General features: G+C 37.9%; 1 protein-coding gene across 1 annotated transcript; it reads left to right on the top strand.

The window, feature by feature from the left end:
- Nucleotides 1–3,652: 3,652 nt before the first annotated feature.
- hgo (homogentisate 1,2-dioxygenase) lies at nt 3,653–22,015 on the top strand. Its single transcript, XM_073969506.1, has 8 exons — nt 3,653–3,806; nt 11,419–11,694; nt 11,770–11,953; nt 12,028–12,148; nt 16,217–16,347; nt 16,409–16,690; nt 21,491–21,672; nt 21,764–22,015. The coding sequence occupies exons 1-8, from the start codon at nt 3,792–3,794 to the stop codon at nt 21,887–21,889; spliced, it is 1,317 nt and encodes a 438-aa protein (XP_073825607.1). The 5' UTR covers nt 3,653–3,791; the 3' UTR covers nt 21,890–22,015.
- Nucleotides 22,016–22,806: the final 791 nt, after the last annotated feature.

Genomic DNA, 22,806 nt, shown 5'->3' on the forward strand with positions numbered 1-22,806 from the left:
GGTATGACTTTTTTACAACCTCGTATCCCTGTATCATATTTTGATGAGCTTTTACCTAAGATTAAATAAAAACTTAATTATAAAGTGATTCGATAAAAAAGCCCACATACAAAAAGCTTTTAAAGCTTTTATATGTGACAATTTTGGAACCTCTTTAAGCACATATATAACTCAAAACAAGCTTTAAAGACACACGACATAACCGAAATGACATATCCTTTTGTTTCTTACCAATTTTATCGCCATATCATTACATACATATACATATATCATTTTATATCATATATCATATCAATTGAAAGTGGTTTGTGCGTGACCTTTTTCAATATTTAAATGGAATAAAAGTTATTTTAGATATTAATAGGCAAAAAGTCAAACAATCATGCAAAAGGAAATATTTTTTTTGAGATTATTTTTTTTATTTCATAGAATTTTTTCAAAGTTATTTTTGCTTGACCTTTTTTAATAACACTGTGCAACACTGGAAATGCAAACAACTTCTAATGGGCATTTTCTGAAAGTACATATTGAGACTACAAAAACCTTAATTGGGTTTTGTGTTCTTAGATCGGGTTTAGATTTTATGGCCTCATCTAAACCGACCTAAAATGAGCCTTTTTCCAGTGATCGGACCTTTATCTCCGATGACGCCATAAAAACCGAGCCCGATCTAAGAAAACAAAAACCAAATATGGTTTTTGCCTGTTGGCCCTCTACTTTCATAAAATTGGCTCAAAAATGTTGCACGGTGTAATTAAATGGAATGAACGTTATGTTTGGCATTAATAGGCAACAGTTTATTCATTCTCACTACAGGAAATGCTGAATACTCATATATTATCAATGGTAAAATACCCCTCAGTGTAAAGTGGGCGGCATTTTCTGATTATTTCAGCCATGTAAAACTTCTCTACAAGTGTTATTTTAGAACACGCTGTTCGGACTCGGCTTTTTGGTGCTTTTGGTCCATAATCTCAGGAATTTTTGACTTGTCCCCGATAATATTAATTATTGTTGTAATAGAGGATGCGATGATAATTAGTTGCAACAAATTTCAAAACTATTCGACAGTTGGCTTTACACTGCACTCTATGTAAAATTTTGACATTTTATGTAGGTGGTACCCGCAGGACTGGACCTATACAGTCCATCTTCGAACTTGATCTAAGTTTGGAAAAAATATTACGAGTGTCACAGTTTGTACTAAATAGGTTGATCCGTTCTTGAGTTATCGTATGCAGCATTCTTCTGATCGTCTATAAAGACACCCTTGTAATCGTCTGCAAAGACTCCCTTCTGGTCGCATCTGAGCGTTAATAAAGGCCCCCTTTTGGTCGTCTATAAAGACTCCCAATTGATCATATGTAAAGACTCCCTTTTGATCGTCTGTAAAGACTTTTGATCTGATCGCATATAATGAATCCCTTCTGATCGCCTATAAAACTCCTAATTATTCGTCAATAAAGACCCCATCGGATCGCCTATAAAGATTTTCTTCTGATCGTCTATAAAGACTCCTTGGTCATCGTCTTTAAAGACTTACTACTGATCGTTAATAAAGACTCTCTTGTGATCGCTTGTAAAGATCGTCTGATCGTCTATAAACACTTCATTTTGGTCGCCCATAAATACACCCTTCTGATCATCTATAAAGACTCCCATCTGATAGTCTATAAAGACTGCCAGCTGATCGTCACTCGACTATAATCGTCTATAAAGACCCACTTCTGGTCGTCTATGATGACTACTTTCTTCCTTCTGATCGCCTATAAACATTCCCTTCTTCCTTCTGATCGTAAACAAGACTTGATTTTGATCGTCTATAAAGACTCACTTCTAATCGATCTGATCTTTAATAAATACTCCCTTCTGATCGTCTATAAAGGCTCACTTCTTGTCGTCTATAAAAACTTCTTTCTGATCGTCTATAAAGACTTTCTTCAGACCGTCTATAGAGACTCCCTAGTGATAATCAATAAAGACTCCCTTTGGATCGCCTAAAAAAACTCCCTTCTGACCGTCTGTAAAGACAATCTTGTGATAGTCTATGAAGACTTCCTTCTGGTCGTCTATAAAAACTCCCAATTGATCATCTGTAAATACTCCCATTTGATCGTCTGTAAAGACTCCCCTCTTATCGCCTATATAGACTCCCAATTAGTCGTCAATAAAGAGTCCCATCGGATCGCTTATAAAGACTTTCTTCTGATCGTCAATAAAGACTTCCTTCTGATCTTCTATAAAGACTCGCTGGTCATCGTCTATAAAGACTTCCTTCAGACCATCTATAAAGACTCCCAATTGGTCGTCAATAAAGACTCCCATCGGATCGCGTATGAAGACTTTCTTCTGATCGTCAACAAAGACTTTCTTCTGGTCACCTGTAAATAGACCCTTCAGATTGTCTATAAAGACTCCTTAGTGATCGTATATAATGACTTCCTTCTGATATCCTATAAAGACTGCCAGCTGATCGTCAATAAAGACTCCCTTTTGATCGTATATAAAGACTCACTTCTGATCATCTATAAATGTCATCTATATTGTCTATGATGACTACTTTCTAAATCGCTTATACAGATTCCCTCCTTCCTTCTGATCACCTGTAAAGACTCCATACTGATATCTATAAAGACTACATATACTGCCTTCTGATCGCCTATAAACAATCCCTTCTGATCGTCTACAAAGACTCACTTCTGAGGGTAAATAAAGACTCCCTTCTGACCGTTAATAGATTATGGTCGTCTATAAAAACTCTCTTCTAATCGTCAATAAAGACTCTCTTCTGATCGCCTATTAAGACTTCCCCAGTGATCATCAATAAAGACTCCCTTCGGATCGCCTATAAAGACTTTCTTCTGATCGTCAATAAAGACTTCATTCGGATCGTCTATTAAGACTCCACTTCGATCGTCTATAAAGACTCCCTTCTCTAAAAACTTCCTACTGATCGTTAATAAAGACTCCCTTGTGGCCGCTTGTAAAGATTGTATGATCGTCTATTTAATAAGGACCCCCTTCTGACTGCTGATAAAGACTCTCAGTTGATGGTCAATAAATACTCCCTTCTGATCGTCAATAAAAACTCACTTCTGATCGTATATAAAGACTCAATTCCGATCGTCTATAAAGTCTCATTTCTCTACAAAGACTCACTTCTGAGCGTTAATAAAGACTCCCTTCAGATCGTTAATAAAAATTCCCTTCGGATCGTCTATAAAGGCCCCTTCTGGCCGTCTATAAATACTCACTTCTGATCGTCAATAAAGACCCCTAGTGATCCTCTACAAAGACTCCTTTCTGATCGTCCATTAAGACTTCCTTCTGATCGTCTATAAAGACACCTTATTTGTCTTCTATAAATATTCCATTTTGTTAGTCGTCCTTCTGCTTGTCTGAAAAATACTCCCTTTAGTTTGCTCACAAAGATTCCGATCGTCCATAAAGACTCCATTCGGCTCGTATGACTCATTCTGCCCCCTGCATAAGATCTTTCTTGTAAAACAAACTCATTAAAATTCACTTAATTAAACCGACTTTTTTCTTCGAGTGTAATGTGCACACATAAAAATCAAGAAAAATATTTTTTGGGACAGGTTTGTCCAGATAAGCGTGCATATCATTGTCAAGTCGAAGAGTTTTTGTAAACAACAACAGATCGTGGCCTGGGTAAATCTATATAAAGACCATCATCCACCATGATTTGATGTTTTTTCTCAATACTCTCGTTGGTACGCGTTGATACGTTGAAACATTTTGGAATTTGCCAGAACAGAAAACCGTTAAAAATGAGTGAATATAAGGTAAAAGTCATGAAAACAAAAAACATAGAAAGAAAATATCCTGTGAAACATTATGTTTGCTTTGTATGAGCAAAGAAGTGCATTGCATTTGAATATGACCCCATAGAATTGAAATGTGAATTAAATTATGAAAGAAACTAATTAAAATAGAAAAATAAATTGTTCATAAAAAACGGAATAAAAAAGAGCAGTTCAACAGAAACATTCTTTTCGTTTTAAATATTGTTATTGTTTTTAAATGCGAAGTCATTTTTTAATATGAATTAGATTTCAATGAAAATTTTAACACGTGTATCGAAAAATCTGGAATAAACAGAAAGAAAAAAATCTGCAACGAATGAGAAGTGATCCTAATTGTGGTATAGCATTTGCATATTTTATTCAAATCTCAAAATAAAAATTGTTTTCACACAAAATTGTTCACAGTTGGTTGCTTTGATATGAATTAAAAATAAAAGTTCGGGTAAAATTAAAAACTGTATTAAATATTCAAAATAAACATGACACAGATTTAATAAATAAATAAAATATAAATAAAAATAAATAAATTTGAATATGAGAAATTCTTAAATTAAACGATTTTTTTGGACAAAATCTCTAAATATCAGTATTAGCATTTTAATACTTCAATAAAGTGCCTGACTTACTCGCGTGTGAGACATACGTAATATGAAGTGGTTTATTAAAACCAAAAGCCTAAAAATATATTGAATACCTGACGTGTAACCTATACATACATTCATTTATTTCATGTTAGAAGCCGGCAGTGTGATCATATAAGCGTGTTTGTGTCAAAACTCTATTAGCTTGACACAATTGAAGAAGAAAGGATAATTAATAGCCAAATCAAAAAGACATTGAAGTAGAAAAAATTCTACACCACAGCATTTTTATACCCTCCACCATAGTATGGAGGGTATATTAAGTTTGTCATTCTGTTTGTAGCACATCGAACTAATCATTTGCGACCCTATAAAGTATATATATTCTTGATCAGAATAAAATTCTAAGACGATCTAGCCATGTCCGTCTGTCCGTCTGTTGTAATCACTCTAGCGTCCGCAATAATTGAGATAGTGTGCTGAAATTTTGCACGAGAGGGTCTTTTTTCCATAGGCAGGTCAAGTTCGAAGATGGGCTATATCGGTCCACTCTTTGGTATAGCCCCCATATAACGGTACCTCCGGATTTGAGGTATTTTGACGTTCTTCGCCACATTTGCAGACCGAGTTAGCTATAATTTGGCACTTAGGGTTCCTAGTGATCAACAAACTTATATCCCAAAGGATATGGGCATAGGTCCATGTTTTGGTATAGTCCCCATATAACGGTACCTCCCGATTTTCGGTATTTTGAGAATTTTAGCCACAATTTTTAACCGAACTATCTGCAATTTGACATTTGAGGTTCTCAGTGGTCATGAAACATCTCCACCAAGCATCGTCAACATAGGTCTATGTTTTGGTATAGCCCCCATATAACGGTACCTCCCGATTTTCGGTATTTTGAGAATTTTAGCCACAATTTGTAACCGAACTATCTGCAATTTGACATTTGAGGTTCTCAGTGGTCATGAAACATCTCCACCAAACATCGTCATCATAGGTCCATGTTTTGGTATAGACCCCATATAACGGTACCTCCCGATTTTCGGTATGTTGAGCATTTTAGTTACAATTTTTAACCGAACTAGCTGTAATTTGCCATATAAGGTTCTCAGTGGTCATGATACATCCTCACCAAACATCGTCAACATAGGTCCATGTTTTGGTATAGCCCCCATATAACGGTACCTCCCAATTTTCGGTATTTTGAGAATTTTAGCTACAGTTTTTAACCGAAATAGCTGTAATTTGACATTTGAAGTTCTCAGTGGTCATAAAACATCTCCAACGAAACATCGTCAACATAGGTCCATGTTTTGGTATAGCCCCCATATAACGGTATCTCCCGATTTTCGGTATTTTGAGAATTTTAGCTGCAATTTTTAACCGAACTAGCTGTAATGATCGGTATTTTGAGAATTTTAGCTACAATTTTGTCTATTCAAAAATAATCGTCAATATAGGTCCATGTTTTGGTATATCCCCCCATATAACTGTACCTCCCGATTTTCGGGAATTTTCAGTGGTCACGAAATTTCTTCACTAAAATTCGTCAACATGGGTCCATTTTTGAGGGTCTACATTGTTTGGATGAAACTACCCTCAATTTGACTCTCGAAGTTCCCTGCAGCTATAAAACTTTTCCGCCAAAAAATTTAAAGATAGGTTGACTCTTTGATATAGCCCCATAGATGGTACCTTTCACCTAGCTGTACACATTTTTTAGATTAGATTAGATAACACTGTGCAACAAAATGGAGGTGAAAGTCTGGGGCACGGAAAATTCCTCTTGGGGAAGAAAGGCCTTGGTGAGTATATTATGAACCCCGAAGAACAGATCCGCCGTGAGTCGAACTTCCGCGTAATAGCGTGATGAAATTTTTGTTAGAGACCCTGTGGGCCATCAGGAATTAGCTTTATATCTTTGGTCACTGTTGCTTAAGTGCTCTACAAAAACAACAAACAAAGATATAATACTAATTCATGATGGCTTACAGGGTCTCTTGCAAAAACTTCATCACGCCATAACGCGGAAGTTCGACTCGCGGCGCATCTGTCCTTCGGGGTTTTTAATATACACACACCAAGGGCTTTCATCTCCAAAAGAAATTATCTCTGCCCCAACATTTGTGTTCACAGTGTAATTTAAGCAATAGTGGGAGGCAGTAGGAGTCTATCCATTGTCGAAAAGTTGTTCCACCTAAAATGTTAAATGACCCTAATTATTCCATTTAAATTAAGACTATTATTTTATGGTGGAGGGTATAAAAAGTTCGGCCCGGCCGAACTTAACGACTTTTTACTTGTTTCTATTCACGTCAAATGTAAAGTTTTAAGGGGTTTTCTAAGCTTATTTGGAATTGGGCAAACGGTAAGCTTTACCCAAAAGTGTATGAAGCAAAAGATATAGACCTAAGGTTAGGTTAAAGTAAGCGTAACTGTCTTAATTGCCAGCCATTTCACTTTGTCGTCCATTGTGTTATTCCTGGAAAGTGTTGAAAGAAAAATTTGAAATGGGTATTGTGGAAAGGGAGGAAATAATAAAGGAATATATGGGGAATTCTGATTGAAATCAGACACTTTTTCAAAAAGTGGTTTTTAATTTCGTTTATGTTTTGCTATGTTGGTGCTCCTTAGCAAAATATTTCAGTTTATTTTCAAATTTTTTTGACTAAATGTACCCGAAATATTGCGCCTTGAAGAAATCGAATTCTGTAGAAACTATATGCAAAGAAATACGCATAACTTCTTTAATATTGGTCCATAAAAAATCTTTATATGTTTTATCAGCTTTGTAATAGTTTTGAACAGTTGGCTCGGAAGAAATTTTCGCGATTCAATTTTTAAAATCAATTTTTACCAATGATTGTACTCTTCGATTTTCTTGAATTTTTTTTTTGTATTAAGCTACGATTAATTAAAAAAAATTGTAGTGGGGTTCGAATAACAGTTATTTTGTTAATTTTTCAATACATTTTTCCTTTATATCAGAGGCAATATTTGTTATTTTAACAAAAAAAAAAATAAAAATAAAATAATAATAATAAAAAAAAAAAAATATAAAATATTCTGAACTAAAATGGATAATTTGTTTTCTGTGTGGTGCAAAAATTGTTCGACCACGAATACCCGAAATGCCTAAATTTGGCCATAAATGTATCTAAAAATGTCTTCAATCAGTTGGTTTTTGGTGGAGAAGTTTCGTGACGGCTGAAAACCTCAAGTGTCAAATTACAGCTAGTTCGGTTAACAATTTTAGCTAAAACCCTCAAAATACCGAAAAGGAGGGGGTACCATTATATGGGGGCTTGGCGACATGGACCTATGTTAACGATTTTTGGTGGAGAATTTTCGTGAATCATGAAAACCTCAAGTGTCGAATTATAGCTAGTTCGATTAAAAATTGTAGCTAAAACCCTCAAAATACCGAAAAACGGGGGTATCCTGTAATATTGGGCCCATCTTCAAACTTGACCTACCTATGGAAATAAGTAACTCTGGTACAAAATTATAGCGTTCTAGCTCAATTATTACGAACGCTAGAGTGATTACAACAGACGGACATCGCTATGTCGACATAAAATTTTATCCTGATCAAGAATGTATATTTTATATGGTAGTTCGATGTGGTGGAGGGTATAAAAATTGAGAATATACTTAAATGTTTTGCTGGGAAGCAGCATCAACACAACAAAAAATATAGGAAAAAGTGTTCGATTTCACTCAGAAATACCCATATGTCATATAACGCGGTGTGGTTATCGTTGTATTTAGCTCGGCTTCACAGAAGGATGGATTGTGTATTCACCCATGGTTTGCCGTATCATATTTGTGAACATTCTAATAGCCTGCAGTGGCCCATGATTTGCCTATGGCTAATTTTAGATCGGTCTTCTTCAGCGAGATTAGAGATGTGGTTGTGCGCTTGGAGAAAACTTTGAAACTGGGTTCGTTGTGGCAAATTTGGTCAGCCCTTTACCGATAGCGTTGTTCCATCAGCAGCATGAAGTTGTGGCTTGGTCGAGTTATCGATTGTAACATCTTGGGACTCTGATCCGCAACGCGTCACTTCGTGTGATATTTCATTTCCTACAATATTGTAATAATCCGGAATCCAACACAATTAAACCTAAATCAATTGTAACCTTCCTGCAAAAATAATCGTTACAACACCCCTACTAACCCATTATTTTAACAAGGGCTTGTCGATCGAAATTTGTGGTTATTTTTTGGCCACTAGATAGTTGTAACTACTTATTTTAGTGACCAAAAAATAACCACACATTTCGCGCGACATGCCATCGTTAAAATAATAGGTTAAGTAAGGGATTTGTAATCAGTATGTTTGCTGGGAAGTTACGATTGATTTTCAAAGCGTTCTTGCAATCCAAAATCACCGCTGACTTATTGCAGTAGCACCTGAGTGATTTGAGGGCCTGACAGTCGACGTAGATAGTCTCCGGTTTATCGATGTCCCTTTTCTTTCTTTTGCAAAGATTTCGACTTAGAAGACATCAAAATTTTCGTTTAACTTATATGAGAGTCGTAGACGCTTGCAATTGTTCCATTTTCCATCTAAGAGCCTTTGATATAAATCTTCATACGGTCTAGAGGTGGAGTGTTCTTGGTCCAGGCCTCTATTCTGGGGAAGTTGTTTGCTCGAAGTTCATTTGTGGTGATATGTATTTAGTTAATCTCTCCATGCCTAGCGTTGGTAGATTGAAGGTGTCGATTTTTCTCTTATTCGTGAAGGGGACCAGCTCTGTCTTTGAAGGGTCTATTCCCAGGCCGTTTCGGTGAGCTCATCCCGTAACTTGATTAAAGCTCCTTGTATGAGGTCCGATATGGGAATTACCACTAATCATCACAGCCACATTAGCAGCATATGAGATGGTTTTAATACGAAGTTTGTCAAATTCCAGGATCCACTGTAATGGTGATCCTGATGGAATGCTCACCGGTTGCTTAGCATTTCTTCAGTCTACTTGACCAGTATAGAGGAAATGTCCAGTCTATAAGTGTATTATGGATAAATAGACTTAAAAACTCCTTCTATATCTAAAAAGGCAGCAAACGTAAAGTTTCTCTCGATAAATCCGACTACTTCATTCAATAGTACTTCCTACCGATTTGCGTTTAGTACAGGCATATTGGGCTGGACCGGTTGAGGTAATTCGTAGATTGACCCTAATTTCAAGGTCCAACAGACTTTCAAGAGTTTTTAGTAGAAAATATGATAGGCTCATCTGTCTATAGTCTATTGGAAGTATATGACTTGGTTTCCCCGTTTTGGGGGAGAATGTTACTGTTACTTCTCTCAATATAACCGAAATATACGATAAACCCGAGACCCATAATTCTCACCCCTCATTTCCACATCCCATATAACAGTACCATCCGAATTCGGTTATATTGAAAATTGTATCTACATTATCTGTTTAAATGGTACCATGGATTTTTTGATGATGGTTTTTGGTACCCAAGTACAGATTTTGCGGCAGTTTGAAGAGAGTGTAATATTATTTGTCACTACGCTTTCACATTATCGGAACAAGGGTTGCCGTCTTCCAGCATGTGGGTAAGTTGAGCGGAGTAGGTTTTTGCTATCTCCTGTGTTTGCAGCTTCTCGACATCCAACTTCTGTCCTATGCTATATCACACTTTTACCGCAACATTAAGATGAGTTCGTACTTTGGCTGCTATAAGGAAATGGTCAGAATCGATGTTTACTCCTCGAATCGATCGAACATCTAACACACTGGAAGAGTGTCTTCCGTTAATCACAACATGATCGATCTGGTTGGAACCTAGTGCTGCTCACTACCATGGTTTTTGCCGCTGCATCTTACATAATGAAGGCAGAACTTGCCGACCGTGGAAGCAAAGATAGTTTCAAGATACAGCTCGCAACATTTAAGAAAGACCCATATAATTCGGTATAGAAGTAGCCCCCATAGAACGGTAGCTGCCGATTTTCGGTATTTTGAAGGTTTTAGACTCATTACTCCATATAAATGACTGAAATTTAGTATTTAGGGTTCGTTGGCGGTACAAGACTTTCCACCTGAAATTTGTCCACGTCTTCATATAGCTCACATAGAACGATACATCCCGATTGTAGGTATTTTGTAGGTTGTAGCTGCAAACATGGATGAAGTTCGGTATTAAGACTTCCATGGAGGTATAAAATATTCCAGAAGAGAATTATTAGTATAGGTTCATGTCTTCGCATAGCCGCCATAGAAGCCCTCAATATCCCACCGAAATGGATGAAATTTGGTCTTCGTTTGGGATATTGAACTTTCCACCTGAAATTGGTCGATATAGGTTCACGTCTTCATATAGCACCCATAGAACGGTACCTCCTGATTTTCGGTATTTTGAAGGTTGTGGCCTAAATATCACACAAAATTGGCTGAAATTTTTGGTATTTGGTCTTCGTTGGGGGTAAAAAACTTTCCACCTAAAAATTTTAGGTACAGGTCCACGCCTTCATATAGCCCCCATAGAACGGTACCTCCCGATTTTCGGTATTTTGAAGGTTGTGGCCACAACAACCCACAGAAATGGCTGAATTTTGGTATTTAGGCTACGTTGGAGGTAAAAACCTTTGAGACGAAGGAGGGTCCAGGATAAGTCCTGTGTTTTGCCATGTTGAAACCGGTCAGGGCCACAGCTTGGTATCTTACATCCCCTACGTCACCCCTGAATTAAAATTAATATATTTTCTAGCGCTCAGCTAGGATGGAGTCCACTTTGCTGTGGAATTCTTTTGCTTGAGTGTTTCGAATTGAATTATAGACATATTTCGGAATGTGTTGTCAACATATCCCAGAATAATTAAAATTAATTTATTTATTATCGCATGGATACGTGCAATTGACGATACATTTCACATTTTCTTCTTTTCATTGCTCTCACATTATCCATTTTGAGCATCTTCTTCACAGCACAAATACACATAAACAAAAATCTTTTCTTAATTTACATGTTTGTATTTATTTCAGTATATGTGCGGTTTTGGTTCTCATTTTTCATCGGAAGATCCACGCTGTCCAAATGCCCTGCCGGCAGGACAAAATACACCACAAAAATGCTCTTACGGTTTGTATGCCGAACAATTGTCAGGTACAGCATTTACAGCACCACGCAAAGAGAATGCCCGCACATGGTTCTATCGCATAAATCCCAGTGCCAAACATTTACCATTCCAGTCGTACGAGAAGGAAGGTGGTAAATATTTGTCTCACAATTGGGATGAACAGAAACCCAATCCCAATCAGGTATGTTATTATGGCATAAGCCTTTAAATTGTTTGCTTGTTTAATTATAAACGCTTCTGTTCTTCGCCAACTAAGATGCGCTGGAAACCATTTGATATGCCATCGGCAAATGAGAAAGTGAATTTTGCTCAAGGTCTGCATACAGTGTGTGGTGCTGGTGATGCTCGCAGTCGTCATGGTTTGGCCGTGCATGTCTATATGTGTAATGTTTCCATGGAAAATATGGCTTTTTATAACAGTGATGGCGATTTTTTAATTGGTGGGTACAAGTGGTGCATGTTTGGAATACTTTAAAGTTGAAGTGCTGAACAATTGTTTGTTTTTTTTTTACAGTTCCACAAGAAGGTGTTCTGGATATTACCACAGAATTTGGTAAAATGAAGGTGGCACCAAATGAAATTTGTGTCATACCACAAGGTATTCGTTATGCTGTTAATGTTACAGGACCAACAAGGTAACTGTTGGAAAATGTTGAAAAATTTAGTATTCCTTAAAAAAGTTGCTTAAAAAATTATATCGTTGTAATCAGAATCACAAGGACTACCCTGAAACACGGCGATCCCGAGCTAACTTTAAATGAAAGGTGGTAACACCTATGAAGTTTTTGCGAATTCTGAAACTACAATGTTCATAGATGAGAAAAATCAAATAACAAAACAAAAAAAATCACCGGAGCGCTTTTTAAATAAATGGCGGTCAAAGTTCACATTTTAGAGTTTTTTAGGTTTTCAAGATTTTGCTTGGAAACCACAAGTCCTGTCGAAATGAAACTAAAGAAATTTTGTAGTAGTGCACATTCTCTACATGATTGGCCTTTATGATATTGTCCTAGGTTTTACCATTTTTTGGTATCGCCTCCTTTTAAAACAATGTCATGCACGGCGCGCCTTAACTAATTTTAAATAAAACCTCTTACACCTGGAAAGTTTTTGCGGATTCGGAAACAGCAATGTTCACAGATGAGAAAAATCCAAAAAAAAATATCGCTGGAGGAATTTTTTAAATAAATCGCGATTAAAGTTCACATTTCTAGGTCTTTCTTAGGTTTTCAGGATTTTGCTTGGAAATTTCAAGTCCTGTAGAAATGGGACTAAAAAAATGTTGTAGAGATATTTCAATGAAAATGTGGACCTAATTGCGGATTCGGAAACAGCAATGTTCACAGATGAGAAAAATCCAAAAAAAAAAAAATATCGCTGGAGGGATTTTTTAAATAAATCGCGATTAAAGTTCACATTTCTAGGTCTTTCTTAGGTTTTCAGGATTTTGCTTGGAAATGGCAAGTCCTGTAGAAATGGGACTAAAAAAAATGTTGTAGAGATATTTCAATGAAAATGTGGACCTAATCTGACAAATTTCTGGGGGAAACTTGTGCAGACCGAAAGAAGACAAAATACAAAATTTCTGCCATTTCGGCATGATAGTGTGGGTAAAACCTTACAAAATACGGAAAATCGGAATGTACCGCTCTATGGGGACTATATCAAAATGTGGACCTATACTTTCAATTTTCTAGGGGAACATTTGGAAGCCCCACTGAATACTAAATGCCAATTTTTAGCCACTTCCGTAAGATAATGCGCTAAAACCCTCAAAATCGGAAGATTACGTTCTATGAGGGCTATATCAAAACGCGTGCTTATACTGACGAATTTCCGGAAAAAAACTTGGAAGTCCCTAGTAAGACTAAATACTACATTTCTGTAAGATAATGTTGTTGAAACCTTCAAAATACCTAAAATCGGAAGGTACCTTTCTATGGGGGCTATATGAAGACGTTAACCTATACTGACAAATTTTTGAAGCTGGATAGAAGTCTAAATGCCTAGTTCAAGCCATTTCGGTGGTATATTGGGCCCCTACCTTCAAAAAATCGATAAGCACCGTTCTATGGGGGCTATATGAAAATGTGAACCTATACTGATAATTCCCTTGTGTAATGTTTTATACTCCCATCGAAGATTAAATACCAAATATTTCCAGTTCGGTTTGATAATGACGCTTAAACCTTCAAAATACCGAAAATCGGGAGGTACACTTCTGTGGGGCTATATAAAAGCGTCAATTTTTAATAACAAATATCCTAGGAGTAACAGAAACTTCAATATCAAATTATAAAGTTCCACCGAGTAATTTTTGGAGAAAAGATTTTTAACTCCAACGAATACTAAATACCAAATTGCAGTTATTTCGGTACGATATTGAGGCCACAACCTTCAAAATACCTAAAATCGGAAGGTATGCTTCTAGGGGGGTTATATGAAAGCGTGGACATATACTTATAATTCTCTTCTGGAATATTTCATAACCCCATGCAGGACTAAATACCAAATTTCAGCCATTTCAGTGGGATATCGCGGCTACAACCTTCAAAATACCGTAAATCGGGAGGTACCGTTCTATGAGTACTAAATCTAGGCGTGGACCTATACCGACGAATTTCAGGTGGAACGTTTTATACCCCCAATGAAGACTAAACACCGAATTTCAGCCATTACGGTGGGATATTGAGGCCACAACCCTCAAAATACCGAAAATCGGAAGGTACCGTTCTGTGGGTACTATATGAAGACAAATTTCAGGTGGAAAGTTTTATACCTCCAACGAAGCCTAAATATCAAATTTCAGCTATTTCGGTGGGATATTCAAAATACCGAAATCGGGAGGTACCGTCCTATGGAGGCTATATGAGGACATGGACCTATACCGACGAATTTCAGCCAAAAAGTTGTATACCCCCAATTTCGGTGGAATATTGAGGCCACAACCTTCAAAATACCGACAGTCGAGAGGTTCCGTCCTATGGAGGCTATATAAGACCGTGGACCTTTACCGACGAATTTCAGCCAGAAAATTGTCCGACGTAGACTAAATATCAAATTTTAGCCATTTCGGTGGAATATGGAGGCCACAAACTTCAAAATACCGAAAATCGGAAGGTGCCATTCTATAGTGGCTATATGAAGGCGTGGACATATTCCGACAAATTTCTGGCGAAAATTTTTGTTACCCCAACGAAGACTAAATACCAAATTTCATCCATTTCGATGGGATATTGAGGCCACAACCTTCAAAATACCGAAAATCGGGAGGTACCGTCCTATGGGGCCTAAATGAGGACCTGGATCTATACCGACGAATTTCAGCCAGAAAGTTGTATACACCCAACGTAGACTAAATATCAAATGTCAGCCATTTCGGTGGAATATTGAGGCCACAACCTTCAAAATACAGAAAATCGGGAGGTACCGTTCTATGTGGACTTTATGAGGACGAGGACCTATATCGACAAATTTCAGGTGGAAAGTTGTATACTCCCAACGAAGATTTAATACTAAATTTCAGTCATTTCGGTGGGATATTGTGGCCAAAATTTTCAAAATACTTAAAATCGGGAGGTACACTTCTATGGGAGCTATATGAAAAAGTGGACACATACTTATAAGTTTTTTTCTGGAATATTTCAAACCCCCTAACGAAGTCTAAATACCAATTTCAGCCATTACGGCGGGATATTGAAGTCTCAATCTCAAAAATACCGAAAATCAGAGGTAACTTTCTATGGGGGGACAAAGGTGCAATTTGACGAAAATTCTCTAAAGAGATGAAAATTTTTTAAAAGTTCATTGTTGTGGCTAAAAAAACTAATCCTAAAAAAAATTATGAAAATTGGACCAAATTTCAATATAGCTATATAGGGCCCAAAATATCTTTAATCGGCCTATCAGAGCTATATCAAAAAATGATCCGATTTTCAAAAAAAAAAAAAAATTATTCAAAAAAATTCAAAAATTTTGTGTGAGCCAGTCTAATGTACGTATGTATATCTTCGCCTTATTTAGTGTAATTGATGCGCGAAGCACGCTAGGTCTGTTTATTATTTATGGAAATATTAAAATGTTACATAATTTGATTAAGAAATAATCTTGATTGTAAATACTCATAGACAAATTATCGTATAGACAAAGAAATACTCATGTTATGTGCTGTCAACCGACTCAAACAGAAAAACTCAAAACTGTTCGAAGTCGATGGAAAATGGAAAGATTTTCTTCTATATTTCTATCTGAGGATGTAGATTTCGTCAAAACTAACCCCATGCAGTCTTTGTTAGAAAAAATGTCTATAAAATCGTGTTTATAGGCATTTTTAATTAAGTTGGTCTGTCAACAAACTCAATGTTAACAACATTGGTGAGAGCATTTCTTTGTCTATACAATTCATGTGTCTATGATATACTCACAGTGGTGTAGTGATCTATCCGGCCCCTGGTTTTGATCCTTACTGGTTTCTTCTGTCGTCTTCCCTTATCTGCCTCTGCGGTATGCAATCAGTACTAATTTTCTGTGTTTTTTCGCTAGCGACACTAAAGGAAACCAACAAAAATTGTTGTGAATGTGTTATGTCAATAACCTTACGTAACCTTTTATCTGTATGTGTTACCAGAATTCCTCGTTTAAAAGTCTTATAGTCCTTGAAAAATTTCCATTAACATTTTCTTTCTTTCTTTTTCCGATTTCAGAGGTTACATTCTGGAAGTCTATGATAATCATTTCCACTTACCTGATTTGGGACCAATTGGTGCAAATGGCTTGGCTAATCCCAGAGATTTCCAAACACCAGTTGCTTGGTTTGAGGATAGGGAGGTTAAAGGTAGGTCCCTTGGGTGTGTCTCTTAAATAAACTCTAATTATCCTTTTCATTTGTTTTACAGATTTCTCCGTCGTATCCAAATTCCAAGGTCATTTGTTTGTTGCCAAACAAAATCATTCTTGCTTTGATGTTGTGGCCTGGCATGGCAATTACGTGCCCTACAAATATGATTTGTCCAAATTCAATGTCATAAACTCGGTTAGCTTTGATCATTGTGATCCAAGTATTTTTACAGTTTTGACCTGTCCCAGTTCACGTTATGGTACAGCTATTGCTGATTTTGTTATATTCCCTCCCAGATGGTCGGTGCAGGAGCATACCTTTAGGCCACCATATTATCATCGTAAGTATTTGAAGGGACTTTAGTTTAGGAGGTAGTTTACTTACCTAAATTTAAGTCCACACATAGAAATAATGTGGTCACAGGAAATCAAATTTGAGAACATTAAACACAGCCGATATGTCTGATGAGCTGCCTAAGCCAGGTCAAATAATTTGGTGGTTTTAGGGGTTTGATTCTTCGGCTTTACTTTTTCACTTGCATCAAATGTTTATACCCTCAGCATTTATGCTAATGAGGGAAATAATGGGTTTAGAGTCCAAGTATGTTTGGAAGAAATCCATTTCAGACAATTTGGAACTGATTTAGGCATGTCTATCCGTCAGTCTGTCTGTCTGGCTGGAGCGCACGATAACTCTCGAACGGATCAACCGCTTCGGTCCAAAATTTGGTTTTCGTAATATTTCGTCCAAACATAGTTTTAGCTCGAAGATAGGTTATATCGGACTCAATCGGTCCACTCCTTCGGGTACCTCCTGCACAAAATTTCGGATAAGTTCAGTTTAGGAGCTGCTCTCTACTCGCTTTGAGTTTTGTTGTTACAACTTGTATTCACCGTCCCCCATATGACGGTACAAGTTTTATCAAGAGCAAGTCCATACTTCCTGAGTAATTAGCTTGAAAGCTGCAAAAAACCCCTATGACACCGTGTGTAGAGGTTGAAGCGCAAGATAACTCTAGAAAAGGATCTATCGATTCGGTCCAAAATTTGGCCTTCGTAATATTTTGTCCAAACTAACATTAAGTTCGAAATTATACCATATCTGTTCACTCCTTCAGGCCAATCCCACAGCAGCGGGTTCTTTTGTACCGGATTGACCAACACAACATCAGCGTTCCGGCCAACGGAACGCCTCACCTCAGTGTACATGTGTTTGTATTTGTTTCGTTTTTCTGTATTGGGAGCAGCTTATCCCGGAATGCCTGCTTCGAATTCTTTGGTCTGTGCCGGGACGGAGGAAAACCCAGTACCAATTTATTTGTGCTCAGTTTGTCACATCCCCATCTTTACCCATATCCAACCTTCGGTGAGATGCAATAGATGCCAGGAGTGGGTGCATCTAAGGGATTGCTCTGGACTTGTCAACGTGAGGGACTACGACAGGGACTATGTTGCTGCATGCTGCGTGAATACAGTCCCCAGTGATTTGTCGTCAGATTACGAAACTCCCCCGCAGTTCCCTCGACAGCAACCGAACACGCAGCATTTAAACCAGCCGTTGTTGTCCCAATCCCATAAAATGCATCCTTTTTGCAATTTTATTGCAATGGACTCCGAGGTAAGATCACGGAAATAGTAGAATGTATGGGATAGAGTTGCTGAACGTATACATCCCTCCGAGTAATAGCTGTATCTCAGATTACGAGCCTGGCATTAGCCCGCTTTTGAAAGGTCATAGTCGTCTGGTCCTGGGGGACTTTAATGCGCATCATGAGATGTGGCATTCGGGCATCGGAAACGACCAGAGGGGTACAGCGCAGACTGAGCAGATTGATGGCTCTACGTTTTGCACGGTCAATGAGGACGCCCCTACCAGAATTAGAGGATAGTGTCACAGTTCGGCAGGTATAACCTTCGTGTCACCTGGTCTGACAAATGACTTCAGCTGGCAACCCGTCATTTCCCTTGGATCAGACCATCTCCCCATAATTGTCTCCATTTGCAGACCACCCGATTTCATCACCTCTGAACGCCGCAAGTTCGTCAATCATAGGAAAGCTGATTGGCCGAGTTTAAGAGAGTTCACCAATCACCGCTTCAGAGAACTGCCCAATATTTTGATTTTCGGGTAGCGGAAAGTACATTCCGATACATCATCACTGCTGCAGCCGTTCGCCATATCCCTGCTGGTCGAATACGCGAAGTAAGACCACTAAAGTTCTCAACTTGTCACAGGCCACCCTCATTGTTCCCGAAGTCTGAAAAATGGGCAGGGTGGTCCCGCTACGGAAGCTAGGCAAGGATGCCTGCAAAAGTGAATCGTACAGGCCGATTTCGCTTTTGTCGCCAGTAGCAAAGACCCTTGAGGCCTTAGTCCTCCCCGTAAGCAGCACAGAACGACAACAGCGCTGCACGCCATCTCCACATATATTTGTCAAGGACTCAACCAGAGACCGTCGTATGATAGAGCAGTGATGGTGGCGCTTGACTTATCAAAAGCCTTTGATACAGTCATACGGTGTTTGAGGACATTGATCAGACAACCCTCCGGCCAAGCTTGAAACGTTGGATAGTCAACTATATGTGAGGACGCCAGTCGTATTCAGGAACAAGAAGTCCAAACTCCGTTGAGTGAAACAGGGAGTTAACCAAGGTTGGGTGATAATTCGGAACTGTTTAACCTCTACCTCTCCTGTATTCCGACCCCTCACGATCCTGACGTCAGGCACCTTCCCTGATGACATCTGTGAGAAACTGAGCTCCTATTAAACTGATCTTACCACCTTTTTCAAACCGAGGAATATGCAGATTTCCGCCACAAAATCTACAGCAACTCTGTTCACCACATGGACAGCGAAGTTTGGAAGAGAATTGAATGTCATGGTCGACGGTAGAAGAATTCCGACCACAAACTGCCCCAAAATTTTAGGGGTCACATTCGACACTACTTTCATGCCGTGCGCGCACGCCACATCTACCTGTGACAAACTGAAAAGCAGGAACAAGGTCCTCAAGTCCCTGGACGGCAGCACTTGGGTGCAGATAAAGAAACCTTATTGACCACATATAACGCGATAGGTCGGTCTGTGGTAAGCTATGCGGCGCCAGTCTGGTCCCCGGGATTATGTGATACGAATTGAAAAAAGATTCAAACCTGTTAGAATGCTGCCCTGAGAACAGCAACAGGGTGCCTCCTCAAGTCTTCAGTGCACCATCTACATGAGGAGGCAAAGATTCTTCCAGTAAAGCAACACAATGAGATGCTTTCGTTGCAGTACGTGCTTGGGTATTACCGTGAGAGCCATGCCAATCACCATCTGCTGGCTAGGCCAGACACATTCAGGCATATCAGGAAGGATATTCATGCTCTAGAGATGGAGGTCCAACAATATGAAGAGAACCCCTAGATCAACAGGTATATGAAGCAGGTTTAAATAGTATTCACACGGATGATGTTGCTAAGACCATAAACAAATATAGTGTGAATAAAGTCCTCGGAGTACATCCCCCATCTATCGCAGCTGAGGAGCGTCAGCTGCCACGACAAACCAGAGTAGTTTTGGCTCAACTACGCTCGGGATATTGCAGCCGCCTAAATTCTTATTGGGCGGAAATCGACCGCGCCGTGCAAGACATCTGCCCAGTTTGCGGCATGGTCCCGCACGACAAAAAACACCTGTTCAACTTCCCCGCCACACCTACTCATCAAACTCAAGTGGATCTATGGTTACATCCCATCGAAACAGCCACTTTCCTTGAACTGGAGATATACCCAGACCCAGATTAAACAGAAGAACGAACATACAAACATAATAATTAACACTGTTACAACAACAACAACTCCTTCAGGTACCGCCCCCACTAAAGTTCGGAAAAATTGTGCACATGATAACTCATGAAGGGGGTAACCGATTTGGTCCATACTTTACACATCCTATTATATCTACCAAATGTATATCACCGACTTGGTCCAAAATTTGGCCTTCGCATATTTTGTCCAAACTTAGTTTCAGTTCGAAGATGTTTAACAACTTCCGGTATTTCCCCTTAATATTAAAAAAAAAATCCGCTGGTCCAGACTTTGGATTTTGGATCTCCTAATATTTTGTCCAAATTTAGTTTAACCTCTAAAATGGCCGATATCGATCTTCTCCTTAGGGTACCTCCCCCACAAAAGTTCAACATTTGTGTCTAAGTGAAGTTTAGGGTCTGTTCGAAGATCCTTTGGAAATGTATACCGATGCTGTTCGATGAGGTCCTGTTTACAGTCATATTATATTTTCCTTGGATATGTCCATACTTCCTGGCTTACTGGTCCAAAAGTTATACGGTGACCGACTGAAATGACTAGAGGACGCGACATCTATCAAAAAGATATGACTTTAAAATAAGTTCCATGTCCATAATGTACTATGTTGGTCCATTCCTTTAAGTACCTCCTCCGCAACACTTTTGAACCTCATCCAGATTTGTGTTGTTGTTGCTGTAACAGTGTTTTTATTATGTTTATATGTTCGTTCCTCTGTTCAATCTGGCTCTGTGTCTATCTCCAGTTCCAGAAAAATGGCTGCTTCGATGGGATGTCGATCCAGATTTTTGTCGGCAAGTTCAAATGTCCAAACAGGGCCACAAAATTGTGGAAAGACACTACATACATTCGATCTGTCCTTAGGTGAAAGTGTCAATTTACATAGGCTGAGGGTATATCGCTGTCGGCAAAGCCGACTAATACTTTTTACTTGTTTTATTTTTATATTGTAGCTCCAACTATATATTTTGTGTTAGACACTGGATTCTCTGGCAACAATATATTTGTATTTACACGCAGCGAAGATGTATTGTAGGAACAATCATATTCCGAGAATAAAATAAAGTATTTTAAAAATATATATTGTTGCCGCTACAATATATTTTGTGTCATTATGTTGCCTGCCACAATATATATGGTTAAAAGAGCAATATATGTTTTAACATTTTGTTAACAAATATTTTAAAATTGTTACAATATCTCTTCTCTGCGTGTGTAGTTATACAACGTAGCAAGCTCTCAAATTATAATTCCAGTGACCATATTATTTCTTTGTGTGTATTTGCTATTATTTTCTGTTCCTTAATTCTTGTTTCCTTTCTACTACTTTTAGGCAACTGCATGAGTGAATTTATGGGTTTGATTTTGGGTCGTTATGAAGCCAAAGAAGAAGGTTTTATGCCCGGTGGTGCCACCTTACATTCCATGATGACACCACATGGCCCAGATGCTAAATGCTTTGAGGGAGCCTCAAATGCAAAATTAGCACCTGAACGTGTTGCTGAAGGAACTCAGGTAAGTCTACAAACACATACATTCATTTTCTTTATTTAAATATTTCTAACAATACTCGTATGTTCCATTTCAATTTGAATTTCCTTTACAGGCCTTCATGTTCGAATCCTCATTGAGTATGGCCGTAACCAAGTGGGGTGAAGAGACATGCCAAAAATTGGATGCCAAATATTATGAATGTTGGCAGGCATTGAAAAATAATTTTAAATTGGAATAAAATTATTAGGTGCTTACACAATCAATGTCGTGAATGTATGTGTGTGTACGAGTATGTGTATGTAGCAAACAGTTTACTGCAATTGTTAAATAAAACTCAATGGACTTTTCAATTGTTAATTTAAAATGTTTGATTTATTATTTGGCGTTTTTTTCTTTGAAATCTTCTTTTTGGTTGTTTTAAATCCGATTTGAATTGTTTTGTAAATTGTTTGGATTTCGGTTGCTGTTTTTGTATACATTTGAATAAAATAACTTATTGTTAATGTTTCCATATAGCCATAGTTACACGTTTACAATTAGTTACATATGTGTATTATTTATATATGTATGTGTATATTCGTTAACATTATTTTTATAACTTTTTGTTTGGTTTTTTTGCAATACCTTTTTGTGTCATTAACAGGTGCAATGTTATAATTGGTCATAACGTAACTTTGTTGTGGTTTTTATTACCATACACCGTTATACGAGGATTTTTTTGTATAACTTTTTTTTGTTTAACAAATTAGGTTATGTTATAAAAATAAAAATATGAGAACAATATCGAATCAAAAACCTGGCCCATTTAGAATTAATTTCTATAACTTTTATCCCCTTTACCATAATATGGAGGGTCCGTCTATCTGTCCTTCCGTCCGTCCCACGATGGGGCCAATGACAGGTTTTCGAGGCAACAAATCACTGGGGCAAGCTAGACCTTCCAAATTTTGTACAGATGTTTATAATGGGCTTAGAAACTAATATGCCAAATTTGGTTCATATCGGTTCATATATACATATAGCTCCCGTATATATGTTCGTCCGATTTCAAGCAATTGATGAACCAAAAACGCAAATTCTGCCCAATTTTTATGCGATTTGGGAAATACCACGGAATTAGGACTACAAATAAGTTTGCCAAGTTATATTGAAATC

The sequence above is a fragment of the Musca autumnalis genome, unplaced genomic scaffold (assembly GCF_047663935.1).
Source record: "Musca autumnalis isolate F117 unplaced genomic scaffold, ASM4766393v1 scaffold_2, whole genome shotgun sequence".
Lineage (NCBI taxonomy): Eukaryota > Metazoa > Arthropoda > Insecta > Diptera > Muscidae > Musca > Musca autumnalis.